At 40.7% G+C, this 13910-nt stretch overlaps 1 protein-coding gene across 13 annotated transcripts in view; it reads left to right on the top strand.

Moving 5' to 3' along the window:
* The window catches only part of TBCK (TBC1 domain containing kinase), a 187895-nt gene that overhangs the window by 89349 nt on the left and 84636 nt on the right, over positions 1 to 13910 (top strand). For 11 of the 13 annotated variants that reach the window (XR_003094992.1, XM_006027572.3, XM_025208794.1 and 8 more), the window contains 2 exons: positions 7482 to 7518; positions 9289 to 9450. The exons of 1 other annotated variant lie outside the window; for it this stretch is intronic. Coding sequence is in view for 11 of the 12 variants with exons in the window: in XM_006027572.3 (XP_006027634.1) it covers positions 7482 to 7518; positions 9289 to 9450 (199 nt within the window). In the remaining variant the exon portion in view is untranslated. Of the gene's footprint in view, positions 1 to 7481; positions 7519 to 9288; positions 9451 to 9882; positions 10130 to 13910 lie in introns of those variants that run through there. One more of the 13 variants, XM_025208799.1, reaches the window with a different exon arrangement.

Raw genomic sequence — 13910 nt, 5'->3', positions numbered from 1 at the left:
CGTGTCCACTTCTCCCCATAGCTTTGTGTCATCTGCAAACTTGGACAGAGTACATTTCACTCCCTCGTCCAAGTCACTGATGAAGACATTAAAGAGTATCGGTCCAAGGACCGAACCCTGTGGGACCCCACTTCCCACACCCTTCCAGGTCGAAACCGACCCATCCACCACGACTCTCCGGGTGCGACCCTCCAGCCAATTCGCCACCCACTGGACTGTGTAGTCATTCAAGTCACAGCCTCTTAACTTGTTCACCAGTATGGGGTGGGATACCGTATTGAAGGCCTTCCTGAAGTCTAAGTATACGACATCCACCCCTCCTCCTGTGTCCAGGCGTTTCGTAACCTGGTCATAAAAAGAAACTAGTTTGGTCAGGCACGATCTGCCTGCCACGAACCCGTGCTGGTTTCCCCTCATCATAATTTGTCCTGCCGGGCTCTCACAAATGTGAGCCTTGATAATTTTTTTCAAAGACTTTGCCAAGGATGGAGGTGAGACTGACTGGCCTATATTTGCCCGGGTCCTCCTTCCTCCCCTTCTTGAAAAGAAGCTGGTAAAATGTAGAGAGGTTACCTGGGGTTATCAGATGGCAGGCAGGTTATGATGTTTCATAAATCCAATATCTGTTGTTTAGTCCATGATTTTTGGTACCCAGTAAATTTATGAAGTGAAGTTCATTGGCTCATCTATGAAAAGTGTTTTGTAAATTCCCTTTGAGGATTAAAACTGAGAAATTGGCTTTCTTGTAAGAAGTGTGCCCCCACAGATAACTGGGTATTTTTGTCTTTGATAGCTTTTTGGTGTGTGTTCATTCTGGTACACAGTTGTTGTTTGGTTTCTCCTACTAAATGCCCTGGTGGAAAGGCATGAACCTATGTAACCAGGTGTTCTGCCCCTGTGTGCCAGGATTGGGTTCAAGGGGCCTGGTACCACCCTTTACTTTCTCCTGTACACCAAGATAGGATCTTGGCATGATACCACCTCCTTGTACATCCGGCACTCTGGGATTAAGGCCTAGTGTCTCGTGCTGCCCCCACCTAGTCCTGTGCACTGGAATAGGGAGCAGATCCATCATTTGAGGCCCAGGGTTCCCCATGGGTCTGGAGATTTTCCAGCAGGGGAGCTGTGCCATCATACCCCCACTGCCAAATTTCCAGACATGTAGGGAGTCCCATGGGTCAGGTAACATGGCTGCTGGCTGGAGGTTGAGCTCCCATGGTGTAGATGGTGCTAATTTACTTTACAAAATGTTTTGACATCTTGTTAGTGAATAGAGCTATAAAAATGCTAGATAGTATTGTATGGAATTCTTAGTAGTAGAATGGTGTTTGTTGGCACCTACTGAAGAAGCTTTCAGATAGCAACCTGTTATTTCTTACTTAATTAAATCCAACAAGTGATCTTGAAAGACCTAATAGTCTCTGCACAATTCATGAATTAATGTTTGCATCTATATTCTGTTTAACATCATCTGAGAGAGAGAAATCGGTCAGGCAGAAAATGCAAAACTTAAGGGGAATGTTTTTAAACTTTAACCAATTTTCTTTTGTAAAATCTCAGATCTGTTCAGTGAATAACTGCTGTTATTGCTAGATTCTTCACGGACAAACTGTTGAATCTGTGTTTTTAAGTACAAAATTCAACCCAACTCCAGATATAGTATGTAGCAATAATTCTTAGGGCTGTGCGAAGCTTCGGGTGCTGATTCAATTTGAAAGAGATTCAGCCCAATTCAGTGGCCAACTCTATGAATCTGAATCGAATCAGGGGATGAATTAAAAGGTCCAAATTGATTTGAAGCTCTCCAAATTGATTTGGAAAAGGTTCAGAGAGCTTTGGCGATTTCAGGCAGTCCCTGCCCACTGCAGCAGGGAGCTGGACCCAGACTCCATGCTGGTAAGTAGGGGGTGGAGGAGGGGGAGGGGACCATGCCAGACCCTATGCCCTGCCTGCTCCCCCAGCCCTCCCCCCCATGGCTGCCCAACCTGCCCCAGCTCCTGGCCCTTTTAAAAAAGCCCCCACTCACCAGGTGCTGCCAGGCAGGGGGGTGATCCCTGCTGCCTCGCACTGCCCCATGCTGCATGGGGGGCTCTGCATTCCCCTCCGCCCGCCCCTGCCCCAGCCCCGGGACCAAAAAAAAAAAAAAGAAAAAAAAAAAGAAACTCCACACTCACCAGTTGCTGCAGCAGCCTCAGGGCTTCTGGGGGCTTGTGGAAGAGCTCCCCATGCAGTGGGGGGCAGCGGGAACCCCGCCTGCCAGAAACAGGTGAGTTCAGGGGTGGGTTTTTTGTTTGGTTTGTTTTTTTAAAGGGCCAGGAGCTGGGGCAGGCAGGGCAGCCATGGGGGGGCTTGGACAGTGGGCGGGGGTCAGGGGCTCATGGCAGAGCCCCCCACATGGTAGGAGGCAGTGGGGATCACCTCCTGCCAGGCAGGAGCTGGTGAGTAAGGCTTTTTTTTTTTTTCTTCTTTTTTTTTTCCAAAGAGCTGGGAGCTGGGGCCAGGCGGGCCTGGGAGAGGAGGTGGGGGATGGGACCTGTGTGATTCAGAAATTCGGCTGATTCAGCAGCAGCCGCATCTCTGAATCAGATTCGGCTGAATCAATTTGGGACAGTGATTCAAATCACCAAATCGAATCACTGTCTCCCAAATCAGCCAAATCCAAAGCAAATATTAGCCGCTTTGGACAGGCCTAATAATTATAGGATTGCTGACAGTATCAAGGCATTTCCTAGAGAAAATGGCCTTGAATAGTTGCTTTGAAATTGTGTATTTGGATTAATCAATTCTTATCACTTTTCACATGGAAGCTTTTTTCATCCAGAAAATCTTATGAAGGTAAAAATGTTGGTCTCATGAAGTAGTTTGTAAACTTTCTATGATAGATTGAGCAACAATCATTCTGAAAGAAAGCTACAGGTGTGAAGGGAGCCATTAGGACCCTCGTCTCCAACGGGCTAGAAGGCTAACAGAAAATGTTTGAAAATCACTGTGGTGTAAAAGTACTAGCAGTCTTGGAATGGTAATTCTAGCCTGTGGTTCCTAGGGGGCAGCATTTACTAAATATTTAAAGTATCCTAGTTCAATAAGTAAATTTGGCTTCTTATTTTGAATTCATGTTTGTGAGGCAAGTACTTTAAACCAGGTATATACAACTCTTTTCCTTTATCTTCATTTTTCACTTTTCGTCTGATGCACTGGAATAATGAAATGGCAGAAGTGAACAATGCAATAATGCTTCGTATTTTCAATAAATCAGCTGAAGATGAATAATTATATCCTGTTTAGACTTACTTAGGCCCCTTCCTGTTGTAGGAAACGACAAGGAAAACTTTTTCTTCAACTCCTGTAATTTTCCTAATGCCTGCCTGATACTTCAATGTTATTTAATGTTTCTATACTGGCTTTTTATCAAGTTAAATAAGTGTTTTGTAGCTAGCTCCATGTCTTGGAAATAATATTGTTTTTAACTATTTGCCATATTCTTCAGTTTATTTGCATTTTTCAGCATGCCAGATCATTTCAAATGTTTTTTCTTGTGTGTGTATTTTCAAAAAAATATATCTACAAAATAGATGTAGATACACATGTTTGCACCTGTGTGTGTGATCATGTATAAAGTCTACTTTGCTTAATAGTGTATTTAAAAAATCAAACCATAGGCAGATCAGAACTTCTAAGATGATTTACAAACTAGTGTCCCTCTGAAAATTACCTCAGCAAAGAAGGAATCTCAAAGCAAAGAGAAAATGCAATCTGTGCTGAGTACTTTCTTCTCCAGTGAATGAAGCAGATCCTTTGAATGTGAGTAAATGGTTCCAAAAATGTCTATGCATGAACACTACCGAAGTTCTTACTAACAGTAGTGGGAACCATCAAGCTGTGTATTGAATACCTTACAAAATACACTTATGGATGTTTACCTGTATGGTTATATCATGATAATAGTAATAAAGTTGTTCTTTATTATTGTTTTAACCAGGAGAAATTGAAGCTTTTGGGTATAGCTGGTGTCCAGCTATTTAAAAAAAAATACTGACAAGTTCTGTCACCTCAACTTCTTCTGTTACTGTTACACGATCTGTTTTAGTTATCTAGCTAGCAGATACTTAAATGAGAATTAAATGTGTACTAAATAGAAAAACCACCATGAAAGCAATATTAAGATTGCACATTACTCGCTACAAATAAGGTCATGAAAAGTAAAAGTGTAACAACAATATAAAACTGGGCCTTTTATGATCTAAAATATAATATTAAACTTTTAGTTTTAACAAAAAAAACACCACAAAAAGTAAACTACATCATGCATGCTGTGTAGATTTAAGCTAAATTTAATACTAGAACATCAGCTCCTGCATTCCTGACTTGGACTGACTTTCTATGCAACTCTAACTTTTTATGAGCATAAAGGTTTTTTGCCTTTTCATATTTATAAATATTTTGTTCTTAAAATTAAGAAGCCCTTAAAGTGGCATAATGTCTTAGTTGGCATACAGGATGAAATGTTTTTAAATTCTTTTAATATTTACAGTGACATAAGTGCTTACAGTTCGTTATTTGGAAGCCTTCCTAAGAATAAGGCAGAGAGAGTCCTTCAGACAGTGCTGCATGTGCACATTCTGGAAGAATTTTCCCAAACTATTGCTCTTGGTAGAAAAACATACCCAGAACCTTGGGTACAAGCACTTGAATGCTTAAGGCCCCAAAGAGGGGAGAGCTTATAGTGCTGACACTGCATCCTGAAGTGGGCCCTATGTACACATCTCAGCATGCTCTTTCAAATCCCTTGGTCTGCCTGGCAACAGGTGGCAGCATTCCCTTGCGTAGGGAAGCCCCGATTGGCTGCCCCACACTGCCGATAGTCAACCTGTGTTTCACTGCAGCAAAATGTGTGGATTGTGAAGGGGACGTGTTTTGCTGCCTGCTGGAGCAGCAGAGTCCAGCAAGTGACACACTGTCTGCCTGGCAGTGGGAGGCGGGGATGCTGGACAACTATGTTTTCTTCTGAAAGAAGTCACAGCATGTACCAGCATTCACCAACTCTCCTGGGAGTGGCTTAACTGGTTGTTCTCAGATTATTTTTCTTCTGGGGCAGCCCCTTTTACTCTGGGAGAAAAAAACCCTGAACATTGAACACTTGTTGGTTCTTCTGAGAAAGCAACAGCTCTCCCAGGAGAAACTGAATGTCTGTACAAGGCTGCTATAAGCCGTGTAGTTGCCTCATAGCAGCATAAGTGTCTAGCCCACCTCATCCTTTGGATGACCAACTCGTAACTTTCAACTTACATATGGAGGGTCTTAAAAAAAAAAGTAAACTGTTTGAAAATATTTATAAGGCCAAATTTCAGTTATTGCCACCAGAAAGCACATGCATTATAAAAGAGCATGTAGGGGGGAAAATGCCCAATTTTATTCTCATAAATGTGAATGCCCATGCTTTCATAGATTTCATAGACATTAGGGCTGGAAGGGACCTCGGAAGATCATTGAGTCCAGCCCCCTGCCCCAGGGGCAGGAAGTCAGCAGGGGTCATAGGATCCCAGCAAGATAAACATCCAATTTTTTTCTTGAAGGTATTCAAAGGAGGTGCTTGACCCACCTCCGGCAGCAGTCTATTCCGGACCTTGGGAGCTCAGACAGTAAAGAAGTTCTTCATTATACCCAGCCTGAAATAGTCATGAAGGAGTTTGTGACCATTTGACCTTGTCAATGAAGAAATAAATTGGGCAAAAATGCCTTAAGAATACAAGTAACACTGCTAGAGTCAACAAGAATCAAGATCTAAAGTAACAGTGAAAAATAAGAAAGGAACTTCTTAAGACAGCCCAGTAACAGACATTCCCCTAGATCCTGGTGAGCACCCCTGATAAACTTATAGGCGGCCACCAGATCACCCCTGCGCCTGCGCTTTTCTAGGCTGAAGAGTCCCATGGCTCTCAGCCTCTCATCATAAGGTCCTAACCTCTGATCATGCGCGTGGCTCTCCTCTGGACTCTCAAGCTTCTCCACATCCCTTTTGAATTGTGGAGTCCAAAAATGAATGCAGTACTCCAGTTTCAGCCTCACCAGAGCCGAGTACAATGGGAGAATGACGTCCTGGGATTTGCTTAAGAAGCATCTATGGATGCAAGCCAGCGTTTTTGCTCGCTTTACTAGCCGCAGCATCACGTTGAAGGCTCATGTTCATCTTGTGGTCAGTCATGACCCCCAAATCCCTTTCATCCATAGTGCTAGCCAGCATAGCACTGCCAAGCCTATAAGCATGCTGCGGGTTTTTCTTCCCAAGGTGGAGAACCTTGCATTTTTCAGTGTTAAACACCATCAGGTTCTCATCTGCCCATTTTCTGACCCTGTCAAGGTCAGCTTGGATCACCCTCCTGTCCTCAGGTTTGGATGCTTTACCCCAGAGTTTGGTGTCGTTGGTGAACTTGGCCAGTCCACTTCTGATACCAATGTCCACATCATTAATGAAGATGTTGAATAGTGTTGGCCCAAGGACAGATCCTTGGGGGGGGACCCCACTAGTCACAGGGCACCACAACAGTTGGCTTCCATCAACCACCACCCTCTGGGTCTGAACACGAAGCCAATTCCCCAGCCAGCAGATCATGGTGAAGCCCAGGCCACAGTTCGCCAGTTTTGCTAGGAGGTGATCATGGGGATACCAGATCGAAGGCTTTTTTGAAGTCCAGATATACAACATCAATCTCTTCTCCCTTGTCCAGGTGATAGGTCACCTGGTCGTAAAAGGAAACAAGATTGGTCGAGCAAGACCTACCCGCAACAAATCCATGCTGGCTATCCCTCAGGATGCTGCCACCAGCCAGTCTGTTAAGAATGGTCACTTTGATAATCTTTTCTAAGACCTTCCCTGGGATAGAGGTCAGGCTGATGGGCCTGTAGCTTGCCAGATCCACTTTCCTCCCTTTCTTGAAGATAGGCACCACATTGGTCTTCGGGCACTACACCAGAGCGCCAGGAGTTTTCGAAGATCCATGCCAGGGGCTGAGCTATGGTGCTTGCCAGCTCCTTTAGCACCCTGGCGTGTAAACTGTCAGGGCTGACTTGAAGGTGTCCAGCCTCTCAAGGTGTTCCTTCATAAGGTCAGCATTGATGGAAGATAAGGGATCACCCTCACCCAGGCATTCCCATCCTGTAATGGAGTGCAGAGTAACCATGAAATGACCCTGCATTATTTATTAATTTATTTACATTTATTTATTTATAGCTAATTTAAACACATCTAAGCAAAGACCTTGCCTGGGTATATTTGGACCTGAAAATGATATTATTAATTAATTATTGATAGCAGATCACCTTCCAGCAGCAAACTCCAGATTTGGGTTTGGGGTTTTTTTCTTCAAGCTATGTTAGAACATTTGTTACTAAATTCATGGCATGTTGGGCATTTTTGGTGTGATAGAATGTCAGCTCTGAGGCCTTTGGCTCTTAACAAAATGTTTTTGTCCATTCTCTTGCAGCTCTATGCTATTCCTTGGTTTCTTACAATGTTTACACGTGAGTTGGGTTTTTTTTCCTAATTTAAATATTAGCTATGTATTTGTATGTTTAACTTCTCGTGTTTTTCATGTACTGCACTCCTTTGTTTAAAAGGGAAGACTATGGAATCTCTGCTAGGCTGCTAGCTCATTTTCAGTCATGGTTGGCTGAAGTCCATGGAGACCTAAATCTACTTCTAGTGAAGACCAGTCGTTTTGCTTCTATGCACACTAGTCTTTTTCAAACGTAATGGGAAAAAAATCTGTGTATAATTTAGATTACTTATACATGTCCCAGACATCCCTTACATGTCCTTTCAACTCCCTTTTTTGAACTTCTCCTTAATTAGTCAGTTGAGTCTCTCTCAATTAGTAGGTCACTCCTGATCTGTAGCAGAATCATGGAGTTAGGTGAATTTCGGTCCTGAGCCACAGCAGTCCCATTCCATAGCTGTTGTATAAAGCTCTTTGTACTGATTCCATGACAACTGGTGCTTCCCTATTCTCTGAACTAGGTGCAGCATTGAATTCAGTTAGATTATATTACACAAGCTGTATTTAGAGTGTATGAAAGAACAGGCCTAATCTGGGAAAAGAAGTCTTCATGTACTGTTTGTGACATTAAAAAAATAAAACAAAGCAAAAACAACATTGTGAGGTGAGAGAGAGCAGCTTGGTATGGGCTGGGTTTAAAATCAAATATACCTTAATTGGTTTTATCTAAATTTACTATTACTTAGATATATTCTATTGTTTACTGACTTTATATTGTTTGTTGAACAATATTGTTGTTAACCTTCTTAAATTAAGAGATGATATTGTAACAAATTCAAGCATGTCACTTTTCCTTTAGCCCCTGGCAAAGCCGTATTGTCTTATTTCATGATAGCATTAGTGGTATTAAAAAAAAATCCAAAAAGCCCCCAAACTTGCATTCTGTTCTTCCCAGAAATATTTTAAGTCCTATGTACTGCTGGAATATCAGAGTTTAAAGGTGAAATTCTTGTCTGGGGAACAAAGTAGTGGTTCTCACTGGTGTCCATTTAAATATTGGTAGTCAAATGAATTGCATCTTTTATGAGAGAATGGAAGGAGGATGTCCGAAAGGATACATCGGTAGCATAGTCCACAAAAGGAAAGTGTTGGAGAACCACTTCATCACAGCAAACATTTTTGTAGAAGGAATTGGACTTTGTTCTGTAGGCACAATTGGTTATTTTCCATAGGCTATTCTCCCCATTTCTTCTGTTCTATTACTTTACCTAATTGCAAGTAATTGATAAAATTATGTTATTGTATTAGTTGGGACAAAGCTGTCTTCAGTTTTGTGAGCAAAGATTACTATTGATATTATTTTCCTGAAAGAAAAAGTTTTGCATATATTAATGGAAGAAAACTCCCATTTCAGAATACTGTCAGCATTGTAGTATCATACAAATTTGTGGTAGTAGTATTGGCATTTTTATTATTATCATTCTTTTTTTTGCTTTTTCAGTTTGTGTTAACATTGTATTATGTAATTGCAGGGGGGGAAAAGTAGACAATTGTCTTTTAAAGTGCATATTTAGTGGCAGGGGGTAAAAAAAATTAAAGGAAGAATTGAATACATACAAATAAATTTGTATATGAAAACAAATATATATCTAAACAAGTTTAATCCTATTTGCTCCCAAATTAAAAAATAGTATACCTCAGGCAGCAATAACATCTGTAGGATGTTTGTTATTTATATTTTCAAACTAGCAATGTTTATTTTAATTAAAACGTTGTTGCTTGTGCCATTTTTCAGATGTCTTTCCTTTGCACAAAATTTTTCACCTTTGGGATACCTTACTTCTTGGGAATTCTTCCTTTCCATTCTGCATTGGAGTGGCTATCCTGCAGCAGCTGAGGGACCGGCTTCTGGCTAATGGTTTCAATGAATGCATTCTACTCTTTTCAGACTTGCCAGGTATAGAAATAATATTTTTTCCCACTTTTCTTGAAAGTCTCCAGTCCTTTTTATGGACTTTTAGCCTGACTGAAGGCAAAAGAAATCTTCCTTTTCAGTGTCTTCAGCAGGGTTTGGGTTAGCTTATTATCTGTTCCACGAGGAGTTTGGAGAACTTGGTGGAGTTTAGAATATTTTCAAGTAATTTAATGAGGGAAAGAAATTTTGAACCATGCATGAACATGTCAATTTGGACAATTTGGAAGAAGTCTGGTGCAGAGCAACAAAAAATTATTAAGGGCCTGGGAGGCAAGACTTCTATATCAGGAAAAACTGAAAGAACTAGAGTTATTTAGACTGGAGAGGAAAAGACTCAGGTGGGATTTCATAAGTCTTCAGGTATCTGAAGTGATTATAGAGAGGATGTAGATGTACTTTTCTCTTTGGCCATAGGTGACAGGAGTAGAAGCAAAATGACTTCAGGCTACAGCAGAAGGAAATTTAGGCTGGAGATGAGAAGGAACTTTCTGACCATGAGAGTGGTTAGGCATTTGGAACAGGCTATATAGAGAATTTTTTGGAATATCCATCCTTAGAAGTTCTCAAGAGCAGATTGGCCAAACACTTGGATGGAATGGTTTAGTTGGAGATGATCCTGCCTTGACCAGTCCTGCCTAGACTAGATGACCCCATGAGGGCCCTTCGAGGCCTATTTTTATATGATCCTGTTCCACAAATAGTAAGTGGTACAGTTAATCAAAGTATTTTTTTAATGAAGTGTTCACTTAATTCTGCTTTGGATACTGTTACACTGGTTCTTCAATTACATGAAATAGTCTTCTCTTTTCCTAATGCACAGTTTTTGCTGCAGAAGCAAAATTACAAAATGCCTATTAAAAGACAATAAAAATAAATTTGTTAAAGCAATCTGCCCTTGAAATTACAAGATTTTGAAAGCATTTGCACACTAATGTGCAGGAAGTACCTTTACTGTTGATAGGAAACTCGGTTCTACCCTCCTGTTCAGTGGGATATGACAAGCCTTCTGGACATACAGTTCTTCCTAAAACATAAAAATCCAGCATGAAACTCTGGCTTTTATTTATGAGCAAAAACTTGTTCTAAGTGGAAACTAGAACATATTTCCTTCACTTTCTAGTTTTGCAAAAAGCTACTCATAGGAGTGTTCAGTAAGTTACTGAAAATTCAATGTCTGCAGTGTTTATGAATATTTTTCCTAGTTCCATTTTTTTCATTCTTCCTTCAATATTCATGCCATATTTTCACAAGTCTTCCTTTACTATTATCCTTCAACCTGCTTTCAGATATGCAGCTAGCATCGTATTTTCCAATTTACCGAATTATATAATAGATAGTATTTCAGTTTCCTTTGCATGCTTGCTCATTTCCAGTGTCTGTCTTAGAGTTTTAAAGGATAGTCTCTGAAATTCTGAGAGGAGTCGGTCAGTATAAAGGTTTTTCTTTCCTCTTCCGCAACTACTGGGTAAATACCTTAACTGCAACCAGGTTCATTAATTTTTAATTATTCCTTGCCGAAAGGCATTTCTCCTAATGTCTTTTCTTGAGTGATTCTAAATTGCACATGCCAGTTAATCTTAAGCCAACTACTTTATTTTATGAGCATATGGGTACTCTACGTCATAGTGTGGTTGTGTTATGTATAAGAGCATATTCGTTCCCATAGTACCGCAGACCTGTAACGCTCATAAGTTTTTTATGATAGCTGTTCTAGAATTATCTAATATTGTAAAGAATTTTGAAGATTAGTGTATACACAATGAAGTATTTATCTAATTTGATATTTTAACCTAACATTTAGTAGTAGGTATAATCTGTTTCCAGAAACTGTATTCACACATCACTTTCAAGATTTTGCTGATTTTAAAATAGGATAGTGTAGGAAGAATACTGTCCATCACACAATGAGCCAGATGTGTGCTAATTTTACATATTTTGACAAGGTGTGCTTTCCCTTAAATTCAACGAAATGTAGTTCACCAGCCTAGAATACTGGATGTAAGTCCATATGAAAAAGTGAATGTACTTTTGATGGTTGAAAATGCTGTCTAGATTCATAACAAGGATATACCTCCATTAATAAAAACTATTTTAGAAAATCCATCATGCTTTAAAAGTATCTGAGAAATATCAGAAGCCTGCTTCACCACTCTTTCTGGTGCACAGTCTTAAGCACAGGGGACTGTTAGGGAGGCACAGTGTGAGGGGCATGTCCCCCCCTCCCCCTTCCCCCCTGAGATTGGCCACCACTGGCTTCCGTGTGCAGTCGCCACTCACCAACCCCACCACCTCTCGCTGCTGCCACTGGCTTCTGTGGGCAGTCACTGCTTGCCACGCCACCACTGGCTTCTGTGGGCAGTTGCTGCTCACCACCCCTTGTCACTGCTGGCAGCTTCTGTAGGCGGTTGCTACTCACTACCCTGCCACGTATGCTGCTGCCCACAAACTGTTCCCCCCTAGTCCCAGGAGGCACTACACCCATGGTCTTAAGCCATGAAAAGGTATTCATTTCTAGGAGTAGAAATTTTCCATCACTAGAAATGTTTCCAGCAGAGGGAACAGTACAGGTGTTCAGCTTCAAACAACTCTCTCTCTCCACTGATGCTTATGATCCTGTCTGGGGAAAGCATAGGGAGCAGTGGGTGCTCCAGCCCTCTAGAGCAATGGGGCAAAGCTCCCCATCTACGCAGACTGGGGACTCTGATATGATGAGCAGGTGGGGAGCAGCAAGTGTTCCCCCCTCTCCTCCTGATTTATGAAGCAGCTACCTTCGTGTCTTGTCCAGACCCACGGTGACCCTAGTCTGGGGGAGGAATGGGAGCCTTTCCCCACCACTCAACTCCTCCTGATCCCCAAAAAGAATCACGCATTTTAGAAGTCTATAGGCATTTGTTCTCCCAGGAGAAACTCTCCCAGGAGCAACTTCTACCACGCTGAAAACAGGTTATTTTTAACCACCATTTTTTTTTTTTGTTTCAGAAGGAACTGTGTGGATGCCTGTATGCTTGTGAGTTCTACCAGGAGAACTGTGATTCTTCTGGCAGAAATGTAAAGCCCATACATGGCCTTAGTGAGCCTCTTTAATGAAAGTGTGTGTGTGTAAAATGCAGAAGGAAAGATAACTTGAGCTTCAGCCATCTCTGCTCCTATTTGGTTTTGCCTCAAGCTACATTTGAGTCTGTTCATATGTTACTGTCTGCCAATGATTATGGGAATAAAAGTTGATTATGAAATAACTTCAGTAAATTCTGTCATATAATGCCATGCTTCTTAAGTGTTTTATGATTGATTTTTGCTAATGGATTTTTACTAATGGTACTGTGGGAAACAAATTGCAGTAGCGCGATATCTTCAAACAAAACTTTTTTTAAAATGTAGATAAAAGTAACAAATAAATATTATCTAGGTTTTTTAGTACCGTCAAAAATATTGTAGCTAATAATTGTGGATTTAATGTTATGAAGTTAATACAATACACAGTATAGTTTGGCTTTTGAGAGAGGGAAATATTAGAAATGGAAAGTTGATCACCAAAATTTGGAAGTGAAATATACTATCTGTCCAGCAAAAATCCATCTTTGTATACAATTATCCTGGCTTTGGCTGAGTCTTGCCTAAGTAAAATATTAGTATTTGGTTTTTTTAAGTGTTTACCAAGCATGCTTTTAGTCACCTGTGTCCCCCTCATACAGGGTTTTCATTATTTTGATTTATATCTTACAGCATCTCTGAAAATTTCCTGAGACTAATTCATAGGCAAATTCTACTTGAAATGGGGTCACTCTGAGAAAAAGATTAAATTGTTCAAAAAATCCACATTGATTTCAGTCTAAAATCAGTTGTTGCTCAGCTTCCTGAAACTTCTGTGGTTTTAAGCTTTCTGAACTCCTGAATGGCTTCTCAGGCTACCAATAAAAGTGACTTTGCTTCCCAGTCTGATAACATGATTCCAGTGTTCCTCAAAATTTTCAGGTTAGTGTTGTCACATTTGTTTTGTTCCCATTAATGCATGCTGAGTCATCAAAATCTATAACTTCATTACAAAAAGACATTTTTGTCCAAATGCACTTGTACATTGTGCAGTTTACTCTTTGGGAAAGTTAAGGATGCCAGTAAAAAGTGGAGTAGAGGTAATGTCATCATAATACTTTAAATTAATCCTAAACCCCTTTACAGTGACTGACTTTCTCAAAATTTGGTGGTATCTTTTGATATACTAGGTAATACTTGACATTTCCTGGCAGTTCTATTTATGGATGAACTTCAATGTTTTACTAAGAATAATTTAGAAAGCAGAATATTCATCCAGTCATTCTATACAAATTCTGGCCATGTGGCATCAAGGTAAAACTAACCTTTTCTCGACAGGATGAGAAATGACCTTTTTTAAAATTCTCTTTACCTCCGATAGCCTGTCCTTACTGTACACCAAAAATAAACTT

The sequence above is a fragment of the Alligator sinensis genome, unplaced genomic scaffold, assembly GCF_000455745.1.
Source record: "Alligator sinensis unplaced genomic scaffold, ASM45574v1 scaffold1092_1, whole genome shotgun sequence".
NCBI classification, from domain to species: domain Eukaryota; kingdom Metazoa; phylum Chordata; order Crocodylia; family Alligatoridae; genus Alligator; species Alligator sinensis.
The sequence above is the reverse complement of the archived record's forward strand: the minus strand, read 5'-3'. Positions and strand labels throughout refer to the sequence as shown.